Source organism: Musca autumnalis, unplaced genomic scaffold, assembly GCF_047663935.1.
Source record: "Musca autumnalis isolate F117 unplaced genomic scaffold, ASM4766393v1 scaffold_2, whole genome shotgun sequence".
NCBI lineage: Eukaryota > Metazoa > Arthropoda > Insecta > Diptera > Muscidae > Musca > Musca autumnalis.
In genome coordinates this window covers 13,549,320-13,575,024 of record NW_027411755.1, presented here as the reverse complement: position 1 = coordinate 13,575,024, position 25,705 = coordinate 13,549,320, and the positions used below count along the sequence as shown (strand labels likewise).

General features: G+C 36.3%; 1 protein-coding gene across 1 annotated transcript in view; it reads right to left on the bottom strand.

Moving 5' to 3' along the window:
• The window catches only part of Lim3 (Lim3 homeobox protein), a 310,687-nt gene extending 286,658 nt beyond the window's left edge, over positions 1-24,029 (bottom strand). The window contains exons 1-2 of the mRNA XM_073965098.1: positions 23,614-24,029; positions 13,929-15,095 (exon numbers count right to left, since the gene is read on the bottom strand). Of these exons, the coding sequence (XP_073821199.1) occupies positions 13,929-14,679 (751 nt within the window). The 5' untranslated portion in view covers positions 14,680-15,095; positions 23,614-24,029. The remainder of the gene's footprint in view (positions 1-13,928; positions 15,096-23,613) is intronic.
• Positions 24,030-25,705: the final 1,676 nt, after the last annotated feature.

The following is a 25,705-nucleotide window of genomic DNA, read 5'->3' as shown; positions in this document are numbered from 1 at the left end:
GAGAAGCCGATTTGGTCTAAACGTTGTACATCGTATTATCTCTTACAGACTCGGATTATGTCCGAATATTGACTACATCGGTACACTCTGTCGGATACATCCCACACAAAATTTGGAACGAGATTGTTTTTAAATTTTTGTGCAAGATGTTGTATAAGCGATACAATTTTTTTTTCAGAGGCAAGTCGATACTTCCAGAAAAATTAGCTCAAAAACTCAAAAATCCCTATAGACGTCAGAAGTAGTGTGTTTACTTATTTTCTTTAGGTCCGATGCTGAAGGTACATCTCTGTCGGCACATCTGACTGATACTTTTTTGTTTTAAATCGCTGGAACCTAAAAGCAATAATGCAGCACTTCCGATTTAAACTGTCTTCAAACGAAGTCTTGCCAATGTTCCTTCCCTTCGCAACTTTATTGTCAAATCGCCAAGTTTCCCAAGCCAAAGAAATACATAATAATAAATAAACAAATGAAAATGTCAGTTTTCTTCGTGGAAGGTAGACTTTTTTTATTTTTCCCGTTGTTTTGCAATATTTCAAAATGAAAAAGAAAAAATAGGCAAAACAATGTTTTATGTTTGAATGGGGTTTTTATGGGCGAAATACTCTGCAGACATTCAAATAAATTTTTGTTGGAAAAATAAAATGTAAAATAAAACAGAATTTATGGCCTATGGAAGACGTTTGTCTCCCCATCCACTACTTTCTTCTTCCACCAAACAAACCTTTTCGAATAAGAAACGGGGATCCTGGTAATGTGACAGCTTTCAAATGTTTTAGCCCATGAGAGGAGAGAGAGGAGGATACATGTAAGGATATATTTTGAAACAAGACAATATCCTGCTGTGAACTTTATTAAATTATATCATATTTGACAGTTATACTGTTGTTGTTGTTGTTTTTTCGGTGGGGCTTCCTTTCATCTCCATCCCAAGGCCCGTAACAAAGTAGCAACACCCCCACCCAAGAAAAAACAAGGACTTGTAGCAAATCCTATACCAGCCAACCAACCAAATTATTTAAGCCGTATAAAGACCACCAGTAATGGTGGTCGTTACATGTATCCAACACAACACAGCCATAACCCAAAACTTAGTGGCAGAAATGGCGCACTTTTCCCAAGTATTTATTTGTCTGTCTACGTGGCATTGTATTGAATGGTGAATTACGTATGTGTTCGTGTGTGTATGGATGTTTAACAAATTCAAACAATTGTTTCCGATTCTGGGCTACTGGCAGGATACCTCATCAGTCGTCGTCATTCTGGCCATAAAATTACGGGCTACAGGAACAATAGCTATTGTCTCGAAGTGAAGTGAATATTTCTGCACAGGGGTTTAATGAAACAAAAAAAGTCAATTCAATTTCAAGGCCAGAATCGGTCACTTTAACGTGCAAAAGAATGTTTAAGCTCAGATTCTGCCCTACAAACGTGGATTTTTTAAAGAAATTTTTAAGCTCAGATTCTGCCTCTTAGAAATGAATTTTTTAAAGAAATTTTTTAGCTCAGATTCTGCTCCATAAACGTGGATTTTTTAAAGAAATTTTTAAGCTCAGATTCTGCCTCTTAGAAATGAATTTTTTAAAGAAATTTTTTAGCTCAGATTCTGCCCCATGAACGTGGATTTTTTAAAGAAATTTTTAAGCTCAGATTTTGCCCCTTAAACATGGATTTTTTAAAGAAATTTTTAAGCCCAGATTCTGCCCCTTAAACGTGGATTTTTTAACGAAATTTTTAAGCTCAGATTCTGCCCCGTTAAACGTGGATTTTTTAAAAAAAATTTTAAGCTCACATTCTGCCCCATTAAACGTAGATTTTTTAAAGAAATTTTATAGCTCAGATTCCGCTCCATAAGCGTGGATTTTTTAAAGAAATTTTATAGCTCAGATTCCGCTCCATAAGCGTGGATTTTTTAAAGAAATTTTATAGCTCAGATTCCGCTCCATAAACGTGGATTTTTTAAATAAATTTTTTAGCTCAAATTCTGCTCCATAAACGTGGATATTTTAAAGACATTTTTAAGCTCAGATTCTGCTCCATAAACTTGGATTTTTTAAAGAAATTTTTAAGCTCAGATTCTGCTCCATAAACGTGGATTTTTTAAGAAATTTTCAAGCTCAGATTCTGCACTTTGAACGTGGATTTTTTAAAGAAATCTTTAAACTCAGACTCTGCCCCTTAAATATGGATTTTTTAAAGAAATTTTTAAGCTCAGATTTTGCCCCTTAAACGTGGATTTTTTAAAGAAATATTTATGCTCAGATTCTGCCCCTTAAACGTGGATTTTTTACAGAAAATTTTAAGCTAAGATTCTGCCCCTTAAACATGGATTTTTTAAAGAAATTTTTAAGCTGATTCTACCCCTTAAACGAGAATTTTTTAAAGAAATTTTTTTGCTCAGATTCAGCCACTAAAACGTGAATTTTTAAAGAATTTTTTTTGCTCAGATTCTGCACCATAAACGTGTTTTTTGTTAAAGAAATTTTTTAGCTCAGATTCAGACACTAAAACGTGGATTCTTTAAAGAAATTTTTAGGCTCAGATTCTGCCCCAAGAACGTAGATTTTTTAAAGAATTTTTTTTAGCTCAGATTCTGCTCAATAAACGTGGATTTTTTAAAGAAATTTTTTAGCTCAGATTCTGCTCCATAAACGTGGATTTTTTAAAGCAATTTTTTAGCACAGATTCTTCTACATAAACGTGGATTTTTTTAAGAAATTTTTTAGCTCAGATTCTGCTCCATAAACGTGGATTTTTAAAGAATTTTTTTAGCTCAGATTCTTCTCCATAAACGTGGATTTTTTAAAGAATTTTTTTAGCTTAGATTCTGCTCCATAAACGTGAATTTTTTAAAGAAATTTTTAGCTCAGATTCTACTCCATAAATGTGGATTTTTTAAAGAAATTTTTTAGCTCAGATTCTGCTCCATAAATGTGGATTTTTTAAAGAAATTTTTTAGCTCAGATTCTGCTCCATAAACGTGGATTTTCTAAAGAAATTTTTTAGCTCAGATTCTGCCCCATAAACGTGGATTTTTTAAAGAAATTTTTTAGCTCAGATTCTGCTCCATAAACGTGGATTTTTTAAAGAAATTTTTTAGCTCAGATTCTGCCCCATAAACGTGGATTTTTTAAAGAAATTTTTTAGCTCAGATTCTGCTCCATAAACGTGGATTTTTTAAAGAATTTTTTTAGCTCAGATTCTGCTCCATAAACGTGGATTTTTTAAAGAAATTTTTTAGCTCAGATTCTGCTCCATAAACGTGGATTTTTTAAAGAAATTTTTTAGCTCAGATTCTGCTCCATAAACGTGGATTTTTTAAAGAAATTTTTTAGCTCAGATTCTGCTCCATAAACGTGGATTTTTTAAAGAAATTTTTTAGCTCAGATTCTGCTCCATAAACGTGGATTTTTTAAAGAAATTTTTTAGCTCAGATTTTGCTTCAGATTCAGATGGATCTTTTAAAGAAATTTTTAAGCTCAGATTCTGCTTCACAAATAAGGATTTTTTAAAGAAATTTTTAAGCTCAGATTCTGTCACATAAACGTGGACTTTTTAAAGAAATTTTTAAGCTCAGATTCTATCACATAAACGTGGACTTTTTAAAGAAATTTTTAAGCTCAGATTCTGCTCCATAAACGTGGATTTTTTAAAGAAATTTTTTAGCTCAGATTCTGTCACATAAACGTGGATTTTTTAAAAAAATTTTTTAGCTCAGATTCTGCTCCATAAACGTGGATTTTTTTAAGAAATTTTTTAGCTCAGAGTCTGCTCCATAAACGTGGATTTTTTAAAGAAATTTTTAAGCTCAGATTTTGCTTCAGAACCGTGGATTTTTTAAAGAAATTTTTAACCCTTTCGGCCCCAACGTTGCTTATAAGCAACTTCGATTTTAACGTCGTTTTATTTAAAACTAACGAAATTTTTTCCTCAAAGAACACATTGCTTTGGCTAATTGTAGTCCTAAGAATGCAAAAATTATAAAAAATTGCCAGTTGTATCCCGATCAACAGAACTACGATGCATTATTCAGTGTGAAGTCTGGAAAATCACGGCATGTCAAAAATCGATGTGTACAGTCCAAATTATTTAAATCGTTTCTAAATCAAAATGTATGAGCTTTATGTTGAACTTTAGTTTTGATTCTTCAAAAGTAAGGTCAGAGGTATACTTATATTCGATTATAACATTTATATGTACATAATTGCACAAAATAATGATCAAATAAATTTTAGATAAAATGTACTGTATCTTCCGAAATAGGCGGGGTAACGCCCACCAATTTATGTTATGTCTTATTTATGACTTATACTTTAATTCTATGTTTTTAAAGTAACTACTAATGCGAAGAAAAAAGTTCGGGGCCGAAAGGGTTAAGCTCAGATTCTGCTTCACAAATGTGGATTTTTTAAAGAAATTTTTAAGCTCAGATTCTATCACATAAACGTGGACTTTTTAAAGAAATTTTTAAGCTCAGATTCTGTCACATAAACGAGGACTTTTTAGCTCAGATTCTGCTCCATAAACGTGGATTTTTTAAAGAATTTTTTTAGCTCAGATTCTGCTCCATAAACGTGGATTTTTTAAAGAAATTTTTTAGCTCAGATTTTGCTCCATAAACGTGGATTTTTTAAAGAAATTTTTTAGCTCAGATTCTGCTCCATAAACGTGGATTTTTTAAAGAAATTGTTAAGCTCAGATTCTGCTCCATAAACGTGGATTTTTTAAAGAAATTTTTTAGCTCAGATTCTGCTCCATAAACTTGGATTTTTTAAAGAAATTTTTTAGCTCAGATTCTGCTCCATAAACGTGGATTTCTTAAAGAAATTTTTTAGCTCAGATTCTGCTCCATAAACGTGGATTTTTTAAAGAAATTTTTTAGCTCAGATTCTGCTCCATAAACGTGGATTTCTTAAAGAAATTTTTTAGCTCAGATTCTGCTCCATAAACGTGGATTTTTTAAAGAAATTTTTTAGCTCAGACTCTGCTCCATAAACGTGGATTTTTTTAAGAAATGTTTAAGCTCAGATTCTACCCCTTAAACGTGGATTTTTTAAAGAAATTTTTAGCTCAGATTCTGCTCCATAAACATGAATTTTTTTAAAGAAATTTTTTAGCTCAGATTCTGTCACATAAACGTGGATTTTTTAAAGAAATTTTTAAGCTCAGATTCTGCTCCATAAACCTGGATTTTTTAAAAGAAATTTTTAGCTCAGATTCTGCTCCATAGACGTGGATTTTTTAAAGAAATTTGTTAGCTCAGATTCTGCTCCATAAACGTGGATTTTTTAAAGAAATTTTTTAGCTCAGATTCTGCTCCATAAACGTGGATTTTTAAAGAAATTTTTTAGCTCAGATTCTGCTCCATAAACGTGGATTTTTTAAAGACATTTTTTAGCTCAGATTCTGCTCCATAAACGTGGATTTTTTAAAGAAATTTTTTAGCTCAGATTCTGCTCCATAAACGTGGATTTGTTAAAGACATTTTTTAGCTCAGATTCTGCTCCATAAACGTGGATTTTTTAAAGAAATTTTTTAGCTCAGATTCTGCTCCATAAACGTGGATTTGTTAAAGACATTTTTTAGCTCAGATTCTGCTCCATAAACGTGGATTTTTTAAAGAAATTTTTTAGCTCAGATTCTGCTCCATAAACGTGGATTTTTAAAGAAATTTTTTAGCTCAGATTCTGCTCCATAAACGTGGATTTTTTAAAGACATTTTTTAGCTCAGATTCTGCTCCATAAACGTGGATTTTTTAAAGAAATTTTTTAGCTCAGATTCTGCTCCATAAACGTGGATTTGTTAAAGACATTTTTTAGCTCAGATTCTGCTCCATAAACGTGGATTTTTTAAAGAAATTTTTTAGCTCAGATTCTGCTCCATAAACGTGGATTTTTAAAGAAATTTTTTAGCTCAGATTCTGCTCCATAAACGTGGATTTTTTAAAGACATTTTTTAGCTCAGATTCTGCTCCATAAACGTGGATTTTTTAAAGAAATTTTTAGCTCAGATTCTGCTCCATAAACGTGGATTTGTTAAAGACATTTTTTAGCTCAGATTCTGCTCCATAAACGTGGATTTTTTAAAGAAATTTTTTAGCTCAGATTCTGCTCCATAAACGTGGATTTGTTAAAGACATTTTTTAGCTCAGATTCTGCTCCATAAACGTGGATTTTTTAAAGAATCTGCCCCTTAACTGTGGATTTTTTAAAGAATCCTTAAAAAAGGATTAAAGAAATTTTTAAGCTCAGGTTCTGCCCCTTAAACGTGGATTTTTTTAAAGAATTTTTTAAGATCAGATTCTGCCCCTTAAACTTGGATTTTTTTTAAAGAAATTTTTAGGCTCAGTTTCTGCTCCATAAACGTGGATTTTTTAAAGAAATTTTTTAGCTCAGATTCTGCTCCATAAACGTGGATTTTTTAAAGAAATTTTTTAGCTCAGATTCTGCTCCATAAACGTGGATTTGTTAAAGACATTTTTAGCTCAGATTCTGCTCCATAAACGTGGATTTTTTAAAGAATCTGCCCCTTAACTGTGGATTTTTTAAAGAATCCTTAAAAAAGGATTAAAGAAATTTTTAAGCTCAGGTTCTGCCCCTTAAACGTGGATTTTTTTAAAGAATTTTTTAGGCTCAGATTCTGCTCCATAAACGTGGATTTGTTAAAGACATTTTTTAGCTCAGATTCTGCTCCATAAACGTGGATTTTTTAAAGAATCTGCCCCTTAACAGTGGATTTTTTAAAGAATCCTTAAAAAAGGATTAAAGAAATTTTTAAGCTCAGGTTCTGCCCCTTAAACGTGGATTTTTTTAAAGAATTTTTTAGGCTCAGATTCTGCTCCATAAACGTGGATTTGTTAAAGACATTTTTTAGCTCAGATTCTGCTCCACAAACGTGGATTTTTTAAAGAATCTGCCCCTTAACTGTGGATTTTTTAAAGAATCCTTAAAAAAGGATTAAAGAAATTTTTAAGCTCAGGTTCTGCCCCTTAAACGTGGATTTTTTTAAAGAATTTTTTAAGATCAGATTCTGCCCCTTAAACTTGGATTTTTTTTAAAGAAATTTTTAGGCTCAGATTCTGCTCCATAAACGTGGATTTGTTAAAGACATTTTTTAGCTCAGATTCTGCTCCATAAACGTGGATTTTTAAAAGATTTTTTTAGCTCAGATTCTGCTCCTTAAACGTGGATTTTTTAAAGAAATTTTTTAGCTCAGATTCTGTCCCATAAACGTGGATTTTTTAAAGAAATTTTTAAGCTCAAATTCTGCCCCTTAAACATGGATTTTTAAAGAAATTTTTAAGCTCAGATTTTTAAGCTCAGATTCTGCCCCAAGAACGTGGATTTTTAAAGAAATTTTTAAGCTCAAATTCTGCCCCTTAAACATGGATTTTTAAAGAAATTTTTAAGCTCAGATTTTTAAGCTCAGATTCTGCCCCTAAAATGTGGATTCTTTTTAAAGAATTTTAAAGAATTTTTTGGCTCAAATTCTGCCCCTTAAACGTGGATTTTTTAAAGAATTTTTTAGCTCAGATTCTGCCCCTTAAACGTAGACTTTTTAAATAAATTTTTAAGCTCAGATTCTGTCCCTTAAACGTGGACTTTTTAAAAAAAATTTTTAAGTTTTGTGCCCCTTAAACCTGGGGCCACTGACCACTGTTCATAATTTCATGTTCATCCAATCCACCTACCACCACTCACCCATCCCACAATAGTTAACGCTATCGGTAAAACAATACTCCGTAAATCGAACTGCAACATGCGTATTTGGCTGGCAGACAAGAACCACAATGGCCGACAATGTTATTGCCTCATCCGTGTCGTGTCATGCCGTGCCTGATGGGCTGCTGCTGCTGTTGCTGCGGTATTATGCATTTTCACATAACGATTTTTGATTTGAAAAAATATTCTCTGGAGAGATGTTTAGCTGGTATTTATGAAGCAATGCCATGCAAGGTATAGAGATTCAGTGGAATGGAGTGAATGGTTGGATGGTTTAACTGGGATTCTCCGTATGACTTAAAACCTCTTATAATAAGCTTCATTTTTCCAAGCATATTGTTGTAATTTTACGCTACTACGAGTATGTATGTTAAATGTGTTTTGTTGTTGTTATTGTCGGATTGATAGTCAGTGTCTTTTGTTTAAATCCTTACAAGTTTTTTGTTGTTGTCTTTAACGATTAAATGCTAAGGTAACCATTGCTAAGACCCAAATTGAGTTGAGATTTAAAGGGAATTATGTGTAAAAAAGTATTTATGAATTGTAATAAAATTCAAATCAATAAAAGAAATTAGCTTAAAATCTATGGTGACATGAATATCATTTAGCCATCTGCCATATAACCACAAAGTAGAGGGAGAGCAAGAAAGCCTTCTGCTTGGAATAAAAACATAGGTAATCTAGCAGGATATCTAGAAATATGTGGAAGTGCTGCTTACATGAACAACTTTTGTTTGATTTGACTTCCTTTCGAAGACCCAAACGGCCGATTCCTACTTTGTTTCAGGCTCCTAAGCATAGATCCTAGATTCGTCGTCTGTGACGATCTTATAAACGTCGTTTGAAGCACCGCGATCAATTCGATGCTCAATTTCTTTAAACCAATTCACAGGAGACTTTTTTTGTTAGAGGAATGAATATGTTGTTAAAAAACCTTCGATGAAAATTTCAAAACTATATTCGAACATGGAAAGTATCGGAAGTAGTGGTCCGATATAGACCGTCTATGAACTTGTGGTAAATTTCGTACAAAGTTTCAATCAAATGAAGAACTAAATTCGGGAGTTATCATGCTCATAACCCGTTTTATTTGGATGTCGCAGGGCACTTAAAGATATTGTGTCATGGTCACAGGACTTGCATATGTGAGAAAATGAGAAGTAATTAATCCTTACCCAAGGCTCCTTTGGATGGTCGCTACAGAAACTCATAAAAAGACTGCCACAGAAACCTCTCTCTCTCTCTCTCTTGTTTCACCAAGGAATCCGACAGTTGTAATTATCTATAAAACTGAGATCAGGAAGAGCAGGGCGAAGACATGTGGCCTCTGAGGTCAGCCTTAACACTGTTGAAAAAACAACCACGTCTTCCGATCATTAAAAAATCCACATTATGTGGCCTCTTTGGTTCGGCTTAAAAACCTTTGAAAAAAACAACGTTTTGTGGGCTCTAAGTTCAGCCTTAAAATCTCTAAACAACACGACTTATGGCCTCTAAGGTAAGTTTTTAACCTTAAAAAACTACGCCTTTTGGCCTCTAAGTCTCAAAATCTTTGAAAACCATTCAAAAAATCACGTTTTATGCCCTCCTTGGTTCGCAATAAAAATCTTTAAAAAACACGTTTTGTGGCCACCACGATTGGCCTAATGGCTACCTTGGTTCGCCCTAAAAATTAAAAAAAAAATCTACGTTTTGTGGACTGTTATGTCAGCCTGAAAATCTTTAAATATAAGATCGGCCTTATAAACCTTTTAAAATCAAACCTTTGTGTCTCCATAGAAGGGCCCATAGAAAGGCCTTGCCTACATAGACGGCCACTTTAGATGATCTGACATCTATAAAGCCCTCCTTCAGGCTTAAAAATCCCCTTTAAGAGTTATTCGAATTCTTTATGGAAAACGCGCTCTTTGGAAGACCCTTCATCTATAAACGACCTCTTAAGGGGATCCTCTATGTATATCATAGAAGCTCACTTTAGAAGTTTTTTCTATCTATAGAATGTCCTCTTGGATATGTTAGTCCAGACTACCACTGCAGGAGGTCCTTTAGGTATAGAAGACCCTTTCATTAATCTTCAAGAAATTTCGGAGTTATTCTGGTATATACCAATATCAATTGTAGTACCCTTTTTATCTTCTGACGCTCTCATTAGAGGTCTTCTATACATAGAGTTATCTAAGTGGGTAAAGGGCTCTTCTATAGAAAGAAATCCTTTTAAAGGTGTCTTCTATACATAGAAGGGGTCTTCTATACATCAAAATCCCTTTAAAGGCGTCTTCTATAGGGAAAAGTCTCTATTACGGGTTCCGCTATAGACTGAAGTTCCTTTAAAGGGGTCCCCTAAGAGCAGAAGTCCCTCTTAAATGTGTCTTCTGTGGACCAAATTCCTTTTATAGGGGTCTTCTATAGACGGAATCTCTTTAAAAGGATCTTCCTTAGATTGAAATCCCCTTCATAGGGTCTTCTATAGCCAGAAATCCCTTTAAATGTGTATTCTATACACAGAAATTCCTCCTGAAGGGGTCTTCTATACACCGAAAACCTTTTAAATGTCTCTTCTATTGACAGAAGCCTCTATAATGGGTTCCGCTATAGACAGAAGTCCCTTTAAAGGGGCCTTCTATAAACTGACATCCATTTAAAGGGGTCTTCTATACACAGACATCCCTATAGAGGGGTCTTTTATACACAAAAATCCCTCTTGATGGAGTCTTCTTTAGACAGAAATCCCTTTAAAGGGGTCTTCTATACAAAGAAGTCCCTCTGAAAGTAGTCTTCTATATATAGAAATCCATTTTAATAAGTTTTTATATACACAAGTCCCTCTTGAAAAGGTATTCTATAGCCAGAAATCTTTTAAGAGGTTTATTCTTTAGACAGAAGCCTCTTTTAAAGGAATCTCCTATAGACAGAAATCCCTTTAAAGGGATCCTCTATAGCCAGAGGTGCCTTTAAAGCTGATCTTAAAGGGGGTTCTATAGATAGAAATCCGTCATGAAGGGGCATTCTATAGACAGAAATCCCCTTACACAGAAATCCATCCTGAAGGGGTCTTCTATACATAGAAGTCCTATTGAGGGGGCAATCTGTCTTAAATCTGTCTTCTATAGACCCAAATCCCTTTAAAGGGGTCTTCTATATACAGAATCGCTTTTGAAGGGATCTTCTTTAGATAGAAATCCTTTTAATGGGGTCTTCTATAGCCAGAAATCCCATTAAAGGTGTCTTCTATACACAGAAATCCCTCCTGAAGGCGTCTTCTATAGACCGAAATCCCTTTTAAAAGGTGTGTTCTATTAACAGAAGTCTCCATGAAGGGTTCCGCTATAGGCAGTAGTCCCTTTTAAGATGCCCACTTTAGACAGAAGCCCTCTTAAATGCGTCTTCCACAGACCGAAATCCCTATATAGGGGTCTTCTGTAGACAGAAATCCCTTTAAATAGGTCTTGTATAGAATGACATCCATTTAAAGTGGTCTTCTATATACAGACATCCCTATAGAGGGGTTTTTTACACAGAAAACCCTCTTGAAGGAGTCTTCTTTAGACAGAAATCCCTTTAAAGGGGTCTTCAATACACAGAAGTCGCTCTGAAAGTAGTCTTCTATAGATAGAAATCCATTTTAATAAGTTTTTATAAACAGAAGTCCCTCTTGAAAAGGTATTCTATAGCCAGAAATCTTTGAAGAGGTTTATTCTTTAGACAGAAGCCCCTTTTAAAGGAGTCTTCTATAGACAGAAATCCCTTTAAAGGGATCCTCTATAGCCAGAGGTGCCTTTAAAGCTGATCTAAAAGGGGGTTCTATAGACAGAAATCCCTCACGAAGGGGTCTTCTATAGACAAAAATCCCCATACACAGAAATCCCTCCTGAAGGGATCTTCTATAGACAAAAGTCCTATTAAAGGGGTACTCTATGGACAGTAGCCCCTCTTAAATCTGTCTTCTATAGACCCAAATCCCTTTATAGGGGTCTTCTATATACAGAATCCCTTTAAACGGATCTTCTTAGAGAGAAATCCTTTTAATGGGGTTCTCTATAGCCAGAAATCCCTTTAAAGTTGTCTTCTATACACAGAAATCCCTCCTGAAGGGGTCTTCTATAGACCGAAATCCCTTTTAATATGTGTCTTCTATTGACAGAAGTATCTATGATAGGTTCCGCTATAGACAGAAGTCCCTTTAAAGATGTCCACTATAGACAGAAGCCCTCTTAAATGCGTCTTCCACAGACCGAAGTCCCTTTATAGGGGTTGTATGTAGACAGAAATCCCTTTAAAGGGGTCTTGTATAGACTGACATCCATTTATAGTGGTATTCTATACACAGAAATCCCTTTAAAGGGATATTCTATAGACTGAAGCTCCTTTTAAAATTGTCTTCTATAGACAGAAGTCCCTTTCAATGGGTCCTCTATAGACAGAAGCTCCTTTTAAAGGTGTCTTCTATAGTCAAAAGCCCCTTTAAAAGGGTCATTCCTAGACAGAAATCCCTTTAAATTGTCCTCTATAGACAGAAGCCTCTTTTAAAGGTATCTTTTATGGACAGAAATTCCTTTAAATGGGTCCTCTATAGACAGAATTCCCTTTAAAGAGGACTATAGAAAGAAGCCCCTTGAAATTAGTCCTCTATATACAGAAGTTTCTTTAAAGGGGTTTTTTGTAGACAGAAGTCCCTTTATAGAAATTCTCTAAAGGTAGAAGGCCCTTTTACAGGTATCTTCTAAAGACAGAAGTCCCTTTAAAAAGGTCTTCTATATACATAAATCCCTTCAAAGGGGTCTTCTATGAATAGAAATCCGTTTAAAGAAAGAAGTCCCTCTTGAAAGGGCCTTCAATAGACAAAAGCTCCTTTTAAAGGTGTCTTCTATATACAGAAGCCCCTTTTCAAGGGTCCTTTTATAGAAAAAAAATCCCTTTGAAGGGGTCCTCTATAGACAGAAGCCCCTTTTAAAGGTGTCTGCTATAGACAGAAGTTCCTTTAAAGAGGTCCCTTCTGAAGGTGTCTTCTATAGACAGAAGTTACTTTAAAGGGATCTTCTATAGGTAGAAGCCCCTTCTGAAGGTGTCTTCTATAGACAGAAGTTCCTTAAAAGGTGTCCCCTATAGGCAGAACCACTTCTGAAGGTGTCTTCTATAGACAGTAGTCCTCCATAGACATAAGTCCCTTTAAAGGGGTTTCCTATATACAGAAGTCTCTCTTGAAGGGATCTTTTATATACAGAAATCCTTTTAAAGAGGTCATCTATAGCCAGAAGCCCTTTTAAAGGTGTCTGCTATAGACAGAAATTCCTTAAAAGGCGTCTTCTATAGACAGAAGTTTCTTTAAAGGGTTCCTCTATAGGCAGAATCCCTTTCAAAAGGTGTCTTCTATAGACAGAAGTTCCTTTAAAGGGGTCATCTATAGGCAGAAGCCCCTTCTACAGGTATCTTCTATAGACAGAAGGTCCTTTACAGGAGTCCTCTATAGACAGAATTCCCTTGAAAGGGGTCTCTATAGACATATGCCCTTTTAAAGGTGTCTTCTGTAAGAGAAGTTCCTTTAAAAGGATCTCCTATGGACAGCAGTTCATTTTAAGGTGTTTTCTATAGACAGAAGCTCTTTTTAAAAGGGGTCTTCTACCGACAGAAATCCCACTAGTCATTTCCACAATCTGAAATTGTCGACAAAATTTTTAAAATCTTCTTACCGAAATAACGGGTCGTCGTGGACTTCATTTAAAAATTAAATTATTTCCCTTTCATCTTCAAGAGAAATTCTTAAATTTTCCTCCTTTTCTCAAACATTCAATTCGATTCAATCATGAATTTTGTTATCCTTAAGTCCTGTGTCAAACAAAAATGCTTAGCCTACATAACAGCAAGACAGGCATTCAGGCAGCCTAACCAATCTGACAACTCCTTATCAGTAATTCAACAAATACATAATTGCTATGCCTGCCTTGGCAGGATGACTGCCTTGCTGATGTGCCTCTAAGCTGTGGATACTGAAATGCCAACATCATTGAAACTCAAAAACTCTCGAAAGGATTAAGAAATCCGGTGGAGGACAATAACAACAAGTAAACAAGAAGATGAAACAGTTTTGAGAATAGTTCAATAGGTAGTTTCGGTCGAGGGGGAGAGAGAATAAATATTTTTCCAAGAAGCAGAAAATACAAACTAAGTGACTAACGAACGGAATTGGGGACTATTGCTTGACTTACCTTCGAGCTCTCTATTCCTTGAGATTAAAGCCAATATCATTTCAGGATTTGGGTCATCTTGGTCGTTGTTGTTGTTGCTGGTGCTACTGTTGAGATTGCTATTGGTGTTGGCACTGTTGCTAATCTCAGCAACGGACAAATGTTGATGCTGATGCTGCAGGCTAAGACCACTGCTACCACCACAACTGGTGTTGTTGCCATCAACCAAATTCATTGCTGCTGCTGATGAAACCGTTGTTGTTGTTGATAATGGTGGTGGTAAGGTTGTTGAGGATGAACAGCAGGATGGTGATGTGGCACATTGTAGCTGTGGACCATTGTCCATTATTAATGTGCCAGGATTTGGATGGCCATTTGTTGTTGTTGGTAATAACAATGATGACGTATGCTGTTGTTGCAGCAATTGTAGTGGTGTTGGTGAGGGTGGTAAGGAGTTTTGCAAGTGGTGTTGTAGCTGTGTATCCACCATGGAACCACACAACAAACTTCCCATATGTTGGCCAACCGCCTGTTGGCTACTAAGTGTAGGTGTCAAATGATGTAGAGATGCCATGTGTGGCAACATGGCCATTGTGGGCGTACCGGCTGGTGGAGGTAATGGCGGAGGTGGTGGTAGATGGCCATGTGATTGGGGGTGGTGATGGAGCTGGCTATGATGATGATGTGAATGGCTGTGGTGTAGCAATGTTGCTGATGTTGTTAAGGCTGGTGGAGGCTTCAATGTTTGCATCATTGCTAAACTAAGATTCATAAAGCCTCGTAACAATCTGCGTTGCTGTTGTTGTTGCTGCCCAAATAAACACACTTTTGTTGAATTTTTCTAAAACACGAAACGAATAACAAATTTCCCCGAAATTTAACTTTAACGTTTTGACACAATATCGGGCTTTAGCATTAAGCATCCCAAACTGTCAATCTCTTATCATGCTTAGCTTAGGCTGCCATTCTTCTACATTCATTCTTAGCTTGGTTTATTCGTTGTCACAGTTCTTTTTTTGTTGTTTTCGTTTTGACTCACAGTTTTCTGCTGGATTTATCTGTCAACTTTTGATGGCTTAATACAAACGTTGTTGCCTCGCTTTATCCTTTTGGCTTATATTTCATTTATAATATTTCTCTTTTTTTTGTGTGTTTTTCTTTGTTATTTGTTGCCGACTCTGACCTTGGCTGCAAATAATTTATAACAATAAATTTTGTATTCTTGAAATTTATTTCTTGTTGTTGTATTTTTTCCTTGTTTTAATATTTAGGTTTGGAATCTTCAAATAGCCTTAGTTGATCTTAAAAGAAGCCTCTTAACAAAATCTTCTACAGACAGATAGAAGCCCCCCTAAAGGGGTCGTCTATAGTCAGAAATCCCTTTAAAAAGGACTTCTAAATGAGCCTTCTGTAGACGCCCTTTTAAAGTTGTCTAGACAAAAGCCCTTCTGCTGCAGACAGAAGCCCTCTTAAAGGCGCCATATATAGAAAATAGCCGGTTTAAAAGGGCCTTTTAATAGACAGAAGCTCTTTTAAAAGGGTCTTCTATAGACAAAAAGGATTTTTGAAGAGGTATTCTAACGACAGAAGCCTCTTAAAAAGAGGTACTTTATATAAACTGGTATTCTATAGACAGAAGACCCTTTAAAGGGGTCTTCTACAGAGAGAAGACCCTTGAAAGGGGTCTCTTATAGACAGAAGGCTCTTTAAAGTGGTATTCTATAGACAGAAGACCCTTTACAGGGGCCTTTTAATAGAATACCCTTTAAAGGGGTCTTCTATACACAGAAGATCTTCGAAAGGGGTCTCTTATAGACATAAGACTCTTTAAAGAGGTATTCTATGGACAGAAGACCCTATAAAGGGGTCTTCTATAGACAGAAGACCTTTGAAAAGGCTATCCTATAGACAGAAGACTCTTTAAAGGGGTCTTCTATAGATAGAAGACCTTCGAAAGGGGTCTCTTATAGACAGAAAACTCTTTAAAGGGGTCTCTTACAGACACAAGACCCTTGGAAGGGGTCTTTTATACACAAAAGACCTTTGAAAAGGCTATCCTATAGACAGAAGACTCTTTAAAGGGGTCTTCTATAGATAGAAGACCTTCGAAAGGGGTCTCTTATAGACAGAAGACCTTTAAAGGGGTCTCTATATACAGAAGACCTTTGAAAAGGCTATCCTATAGGCAGAAGACTCTTTAAAAAGGTCTTCTTTAGATAGAAGACCTTCGAAAGGGGTCTCTTATAGACAGAAGACTCTTTAAAGGGGTCTTCTATAGACAGAAGTCCCTTTAAAGGGGTATTCTATAGACAGAAGACTCTTTCAAGGGGTATTCTATAGACAGAAGACCCTTTGAAGGGGTATTTTATAGACAGAAGACCCTTTAAAGGGATCTTCTATAGACAGAAGACCTTCGAAAAGGGTATCTTATAGAGAAAAGACTCTTTAAAGGGGTATTCTATAGACAGAAGACCCTATAAAGGGGTCTTCTATAGGCAGAAGATCTTTGAAAGGGGTCTCTTATAGAGAGAAGACTCTTTAAAGGGGTATTTTGTAGGCAGAAGACCCTTTATACGGGTCTGCTACAGACACAAGACCCTTGAAAGGAGCCTTTTATAGTTAGAAGGTCTTTAAAAGGGGTATTTTATAGACAGAAGACCCTATAAAGGGGTCTTCTATAGATAGAAGACCTTCGAAAGGGGTCTCTTATAGACAGAAGACTCTTTAAAGGGGTATTCTATAGACAGAAGCCCCTTTAAAGGGGTATTCTATAGACAGAAGACTCTTTCAAGGGGTATTCTATAGACAGAAGACCCTTTGAAGGAGTATTTTATAGACAGAAGACCCTTTAAAGGGATCTTCTATAGACAGAAGACCTTCGAAAAGGGTATCTTATAGACAGAAGACTCTTTAAAGTGATATTCCTTAGACATAAGTCGCTTTAAAGGGGTATTCTATAGACAGAAGACTCTTGGAAGGGGTCTTTTATACACAGAAGGCCCTTCAAAGGGGTATTCTTTAGACACAAGACCCTATAAGGGGTCTTCTATAGACAGAAGACCTTTGAAAAGGCTATCCTATAGACAGAAGACGCTTTCAATGGGTATTCTATAGACAGAAGACCCCTTAAAGGGGTCTCCTACAGACACAATATCCTTGGAAGGGGTCTTTTATACACAGAAGACCCTATAAAGGGGCCTTTTATAGACGGAAGACCATTGAAAGGGATCTCTTTTAGACAGAAGACCCTTGGAAGGGATCTTTTATACACAGAAAACTCTTTAAAGTGGTATTCTATAGACAGAAGTCGCTTTAAAAAGGGTATTCTATAGACAGAAGACTTTTGGAAGGGGTCTTTTATACACAGAAGGCACTTCAAAAGGGTATTCTTTAGACAGAAGACCCTATAAGGGGTTCTTCTATAGACAGAAGTCCCTTAAAAGGGATATTCTATAGACAGAAGACTCTTTCAAGCGGTGTTCTATAGACAGAAGACCCTTTGAAGGGGTATTTTATAGGCAGAAGACCCTTTATAGGGGTCTTCTATAGACAGAAGACCTTTGAAAAGGCTATCCTATAGACAGAAGACTCTTTAAAGGGGTCTTCTATAGATAGAAGACCTTCGAAAGGGGTCTCTTATAGACAGAAGACCTTTAAAGGTCTCCTAGAGACGCAAGACCCATTGAAGGGATCTTTTATACACAGAAGACCTTTTAACGTTAGAAGGTCTTTAAAAGGGGTATTCTATAGACAGAAGACCCTATAAAGGGGTCTTCTATAGAGAGAAGACCTTTGAAAAGGCTATCCTATAGGCAGAAGACTCTTTAAAGGGGTCTTCTATAGATAGAAGACCTTCGAAAGGGGTCTCTTATAGACAGAAGACTCTTTAAAGGGGTCTTCTATAGACAGAAGTCCCTTTAAAGGGGTATTCTATAGACAGAAGACCCTTTGAAGGGGTATTTTATAGACAGAAGACCCTTTAAAGGGATCTTCTATAGACAGAAGACCATCGAAAAGGGTAGCTAATAGACAGAAGACTCTTTAAAGTGGTATTCTATAGACAGAAGTCCCTTTAAAGGGGTATTCTATAGACAGAAGACTCTTTCAAGGGGTATTCTATAGACAGAAGACCCTTTGAAGGGGTATTTTATAGACAGAAGGCCCTTTAAAGGGATCTTCTATAGACAGAAGACCTTCGAAAAGGGTATCTTATAGAGAGAAGACTCTTTAAAGTGGTATTCTATAGACAGAAGTCGCTTTAAAGGGGTATTCTATAGACAGAAGACTCTTGGAAGGGGTATTTTATACACAGAAGGGCCTTCAAAGGGGTATTCTTTAGACACAAGACCGTATAAGGGGGTCTTCTATAGACAGAAGTCAAAGGTCTTCCTATGATAGAAGACTCTTTCAAGGGGTATTCTATAGACAGAAGACCCTTGGAAGGGGTCTTTTGTACAAAGAAGACCCTTCAAAGGGGTATTCTTTAGACAGAAGACCCTATAAGGGGTCTTCTATAGACAGAAGACTTTCGAAAGGGGTCTCTTATAGACAGAAGACCTTCGAAAGGGGTCTCTTATAGACAGACGACTCTTTCAAGGGGTATTATATAGACAGAAGACCCTTTAAAGGGGTATTCTATAGACAGAAGACTCTTGGAAGGGGTCTTTTATACACAGAAGACCCTTTATAGGGGTATTCTATAGCCAGAAAACCCTATAAAGGGGTCTTCTATAGACAGAAGACTTTTTAAAAAAGCTATCCTATAGACAGCAGGCTCTTTCAAGGAGTATTTTATAGACAGAAGACCCTTTAAAGGGGTCTCCTACTGACACAAGATCCTTGGAAGGGGTTTTTATACACAGAAGACCCTTTAAAGAGAAATTCTATAGACTGAAGACCCTTTAAAGGGGCCTTTTAAAGTTATAAGACGATTTAAAGGGGTCTTCTATAGACAGAAGACCTTTAAAAGGGGTATCTTATAGACAGAAGACCCTTTAAAGGGGTCTTTTATACACAGAAGACCCTTTAAAGGGGTATTCTATAGAGAGAAGACCCTTTAAAGGGGTATTCTATAGACAGAAGAGTCTTGGAAGGGGTCTTCTATAGACAGAAGACCTTTGAAAAAGCTGTCCTATAGACAGAAGACTCTTTAAAGGGGTATTCTATAGACAGAAGACTCTTTAAAGGGGTATTCTATAGAGAGAAGACCCTTTAAAGGGGTATTCTATAGACAGAAGACTCTTACAAGGGGTATTCTATAGACAGAAGACCCTATAAAGGGGTCTTCTATAGACAGAAGACCTTTGAAAAAGCTGTCCTATAGACAGACGACTCTTTCAAGGGGTATTCTATAGACAGAAGACCCTTTAAAGGGGTCTCCTACAGACACAAGATCCTTAGAAGGGGTATTTTATACACAGAATACCCTTTAAAGGGGTATTTTATAGAAAGAAGGCCCTTTAAAGGGACCTTCTATAGACATAAGACCTTCGAAAAGGGTCTCTTATAGACAGAAGACTCTTTAAAGGGGTATTCTATAGACAGAAGACTCTTGGAAGGGATCTTTTATACACAGAAGACCCTTTAATGGGGTATTCTTTAGACAGCAGACCCTTTAAAGGGATCTTCTATAGACATAAGACCTTCGAAAGGGGTCTCTTATAGACAGAAGACTCTTGGAAGGAATCTTTTATACACAGAAGACCCTTTAAAGGGGTATTCTATAGACAGAAGACCCTTTAAAGGGGTCTTCTATAGGCAGAAAACCTTCGAACGGGGTATCTTATAGACAGAAGACTCTTTAAAAGGGTATTCTATAGAAAGAAGACCTTTTAAAGGGGTATCCTACAGACACAAGATCCTTTAAAGGGGTATTCTATAGACAGAAGACCCTTTAAAGGGGTCTTATATAGACAGAAGACCCATTGGAAGGGGTTCTCTTATAGACAGAAGACCCTTGGAAGGATCTTTTATACACAGAAGACCCTTTAAAGGGGTCTTCTATAGACAGAAGACCTTCGAAAGAGGTCTCTTATAGACAGAAGTCTCTTGAAAGGGGTATTCTATAGACAGAAGACCCTTTAAAGGGATCTCCTACAGACACAAGATCCTATAAATTGGTATTTTATAGACAGAAGATTCGCCTTTAAAGGAGTCTTCTATAGACAGAAGTCCATTATAAGAGTCTGGCATAGACAGAAGCCCCTTTTGAGGTTCATCTAAACGTGGGAGACCCTTTTACGTGGTGTTCTACAGACTGAAGTCGCTTTTAGGTGTATTCTATAGACAGAAATCACGTCTACAGACAGAAGCACCTGTAAGAGAGTCTTCTATAGACAAAGAGCCCTTTAAAGTGGTCTTCTGTAGACAGAAGTTCCTTCAAAGTGGATTTCTCTTGACAGAAGTCATTTTAAATTGATGTTCTACACACAGAAACTCCTTAAAAGTGGATCTTCTATGGTATTCCTTCCTGTATATCCTCTGCAGACCTCTTATGAACAAAATGTTGACTATGCTGATGAAATAGTCATTCTCATCAGTGGAAAATTTAAATCTACTTTGTCCGAATTAATGCAGGTTGCCCTAGTAATGCTCTCGAGTTAGGCTTCTGGATATGGTCTAGACGTAAATCTGACCGAGCTTGTCCTCTTCACCTGGAAAAGGAAGACTGGCGCTTTTCCTCTTCCAAGTACGTTGGCTTAATTCTCTGTCGGTTGCTCAGAACTGTACGTAGGATTAATTCTTGCCCAGCAGCTAAGGTGGCAAGAATTAATCCAACGTACAGTTCTGAGTAACCGGCAAAGAAAGGCTTAACTGCACTAAACTCCTGCAAAAAGTCGATAACCAAAAGCTGGGAACTCAGGCCACACATTATATATTGGTTGTATATAACTGTTGTCTGTCCTATCTTAACCTATCCTGTCTGTTTGAAAGCGCTCGAAAATGGCACATACCTGACTAAGGTAGGAAGTGCAACGTCCCGCGTCAATGCTAATTATTGGAGCTGTCAGAAGTACACCACAGGCGACCTTGTATACGTTCCCAAAACCTCATAGCATTGAATGAAGCGGTGCAATGTCAGGCCTCCAGGAGTGCAATGAGGCTTAATGAGGTTCAAGAGTGGTGCCCTTGAGTTCTTGGTCATGCGAGCCCCCTTCAAGTGGCCGATTATAGAGTCGGAGATTCATATATCAGATAGCTCAAAAATAGAGGAGGGTATATTGTGTTAGGAGCGTAGTAACTGATAGCGGGTATAAACAAGTACACAGAAAAAATTTTAGCCATTTGATAAAAAATTCAAAGATTCAAAAAAAAGTATCGATTTTCCGGCGATAAAAAAATTGTCATATTGAAAAAATTCGATAAAAATATTTGATCACAAAGTAAAAATACAACTGATTAAATATTTCACATATTGATAAAAATATTTATCAAAATATTCCACATTGTGCTTGATAAACAAAATATTTTCTTGATGAAAAAAATTGTTGAATACATTTTTTCAACCGATAAAAATGTTCATATTTACAATTATTTTGTTGTTTTTTGTTAAATACAAACCCAAAAGCCAAATTGCCAAAAAAGAATGGTTCGGCTATGCGGTGGTATTTTTGATATTTGCAAAAATTGCAAAAAAAAGTTATAACCCTAATGTTTATTTGTAGCTATTCTAACAACCACTGAATGCTGATACAATATTTGGAATATTTTGATACATATTTTTGTCAATATATAAAATATTTTATCAGTTCAATATAAAACAAGTAAGAAAAGCGTTAAGTTCGGTCGGACCGAACTTTTTATACCCTCCACCACAAATTTCAGCCATTTCGGTGGATTAATGTGGCCACAACCTTCAAAATACCGAAATTCGGAAGGTACCGTTCTATGGGGGCTATATGATGGCTTGGACCTACACCTACAAATTTCTGGGGGAAAGTTTTATACGCCTAAAGAAGACTAAATACCAAATTTCAGCCATCTCGGTGTGATAATGAGGCTAAAATGTTCAAAATATCGAAAATCGGGAGATATTGTATTATGGGGGCTATATCAATACGTGGACCTATATAAATATTTTATGGTAGAAATGTTTCTTAGCCTCTAGAAACACAAAATACAAAGTTACAACCGATTCTTTGGTTAAGTGGGTCTAATACATTCAAAATATATTAAAATGACGCGTACTTTATAAGGGGCCTTATGTGGGGGCTATACCAAAACGTGGACCTATATAACCCAACTTTGGTAGGAATGTTTTCTGGCCTCTGAAGACACAAAATACCAAATTACAACCAATTCTGTGGTCAAATGGGTCTAATACATTCAAAATATATTAAAATGACGCGTACTTTATATGGGGCCTTATATGGGGGCTATACCAAAACGTGGACCTATATAACCCAACTTTGGTAGGAATATTTTTTGGCCTCTGGAGACACAAAGTACCAAATTACAACCAATTCGGTGGTAAAATGGGCCAAATATCTTAAAAATTCCTTAAAACGACGACGCGTCACGCGTCATTTTGTATGGGGGCTATACGAAAGCGTGGACCTACATAGCCCACTTTCAATACCAAAAGTCCTACGTAAATATAACATATTTTCCCAAAATTTCATCAACCTACGTCAATCCGTTCGGACGCTAGAGTGATTTCCACAGACGGACAGACGGACAGACGGACAGACGGACGGACATGGCTATATCAATGTAGAATTGCACGCTGATCAAGAATATATATACTTTGTGGGGTCTACAATGATTATTTCGTAGTAGTTACAAACGTAGTGACAAACTTAATATACCCCCATCCTATGGTGGAGGGTATAAAAATCGATAAATATTTTAGTCAATATGTGAAATATTTTATCAGTTGTATTTTTACTTTGTTATCAAATAATTTTATCGAATTTCGTCAATATGATTTTGTTGATAGCCGGGATGCTCTTAATGCACTTGAGACCTATACTATTAAATCTGAGATTGTAAGCAGATGAAAATATTTACTTGAAAATAATTGATTTTTACTGGGTACCCTAACATTGTGATATTGAGGGATAGGAAATCACTGACGAACTGGTTCGTACGTTGCGTGGTTGCGTTTTTTTATTAATGAACTCATCAAGGTTTTCTCCGCTAAAGCCGATCGGGTTTGGTCCGAGAAACCCAAGTGTCGGATTGCAAAACGCACAATTGTCAGTCAGAGGAGATGGAGATGATTCAGCATCTGTTATGTCGCACCCCTATGCTTAGATGCATTCGACAGTGACTATTAGATGACTATGAATTTTCTACCCTCTCTGGTCTCTCCTCAATATACCCTGTGGTACTTGTCAATCTTTCCAGTACATGTTAATGGCTATGGGCGCTGCATACCAAAAAGTTTGATTATCTTTCCCTAATGGGAGGTCAATTAAGGAATTATAACACAAATTAAATTTTCGTCCTACTACGATCATTCGTATCCAGTCTTATATATTTTCAAGATGAACACAATGGAACTAAGGTGTCCGAGTAAAGCAGCAAGTATGGCTGCGCATCCTTAAACATTATCTGACCCACATTCAATATCTACTCAATCTAGATCTTTGGGATAATTTGTTCGGCAATTTATACACATACTAGCTGAGTTCAAAAAAAGAGCGCAACGAAGAGAGCTAATGTTTTAATTTATTTTTGTTTTATGTGTTGTGTGACTACTAACCCACTAACAAAGATCTGGGGTTCACACTCTAGACTTATTTAATTCTGTTCACGGTTCTTAAACAGTTCGTGTATTCTCTGTTTTTTTTTTTATTAAATTTAAATTTCATTTCACTTTCATTATAGCTCGGTTCATTAGAACGCCACCCGCACTTTTTCACATTTTCTTTTCACGAATTTATCATCTGACACTTCGTTAAGCTGCAAGGCGACGATAGAAAACGAGTTAAGGGATTAACATTTGACGATTACTTCGTTGATTGATTGGTTGATTGATAGGATGATTAGACAGACATTAATTCGTAAGAAGGCTATGAAGGAAATTTAGCGGACAGACACACGTCGCGATTAACGCGTCTTTTTCACCGCCAGTGGAACGTTAAACGTGTAATTGTCGTCGTCGTTGTCACAGGTATCGGAGTTTGATTGCAAAAACCTAATACCGTAGGGGCTAAAATGCAAAAACAATTTTTGTGGTTGTAGTTGCAGTTACTGTCGTCGTCGTTTGGTTAGCCGATATCGTTTCGTAGGTTCATGTATGGTGACTATGGCTAGTACCATTCAAACAAGCAGCCATTATCATTTCTAACACACTGATGCACAAAAGTCAACCGCAGTTTTGTTTGTTTGTTTGTTTTCTTTCCTTCATTCAAGAAGCCACAAAATACGATTGCATATATATCACCTATATTTTGCTGTTTCTGTTGTGTTGTTGTTTTTGTTTTGTTTTGCTGCACTCATTGCATTGCATTTCTTTGTTTCACTTCTTAGGCTTTGCTATCTATACAAAGTGGCAACTGAAGGTACTTAGTTTTGATTTATGAAGTACAGGAGCTAGTGTGGTATTCTATGTCTCCAAAAAGGAAACATTGAGGTCTTCTGTGAGAAGAATTCTTGATCTTCTCCGAAAACACCTTTTGGTCTTGTATGAGACGATAACTTCGTCGCCAGTGAGAAGACTTGTTGGCATTCTACGAAAAGGCCTTTTGGTCTTCTATTAGAAGACTTTCTGGACCTCTATCAGAAGATCTTCTAGAAGTACCCTTTCCTTCAGAAATGGTCTATAGAAGCACCCATTCTTTCAGAAAGGGTCTATAGAAGCACCCTTTCTTTCAGAAAGGGTCTATAGAAGCACTCTTTCTTTCAGAAAGGGTCTATTGAAGCACCCCTTCTTTGAGAAACACCCTTTTTTCAGAAAGGGTCTATAGATGGACCCTTCCTTTCAGATATGGTCTATAGCAGGGACGTACGCAGGGGGGGGGCACAGGGGGCCCGGGCCCCCCCCGAAATGGTTTGGTCAAACAAAATTTGTTAAGTTGCTGTAACTAGTTATTATATTTTTTTCTCATAAAAATGTTTGTATGTTTGCAGATTTCAAATTAAAGCTTATATTTTCTTAAGTTTCTGAACAGAAAATGTACATCATTAACAAGTTTTGTAAGAAAATATTTTAAAAATTTTTTTTTTTAGTATGCTGTTTTGGAGAGAAACTTCCAATGAAATCTGAATTACTTCTTCATGTCATATCATTCCACTATCAAATGCGAATCCTTAATGAATGTGCTCCAAGTTTATGTCATATTCGAACTATATAAAGCTCTCGAGGCTTAAAACTCATCCTGTAACAACAAAAATAACGAGTTCAGTATTGTGGGAGTGGAAGTATATGAAAAATGTCTATTGGATACAATGTATGAGGGTCGGTCCTTCGTGGACTACATCTTGAAAACCAATTAGAAATTTGTTTTACTGCCATCGCAAAAATTTTGTTATTCTATTTTAGATAAATTTGCTGCTAAACAGTATGAGAAAATAATGAAAACAAATGAATTTTTGTGCGTCACTTGATTTTTTTCCTTATCATCACCGATGTATAATTGTAGCCTCAGACTTTAAGGTTGCGAGATTATATACACTAGGATACGATACTAATATGTAGGACTCATCAAAGTAATGATTTTAGACTCCACATAAATATGTTTGGACAAAATCCGTTTCAGACATGGTGGAAATACTTACCACCGTCCATTCGTCTGTATCTCTGTTTGTCTGGCAGGTTGGAACTCATGATAACTCTCACGGTGTGCCTTAAC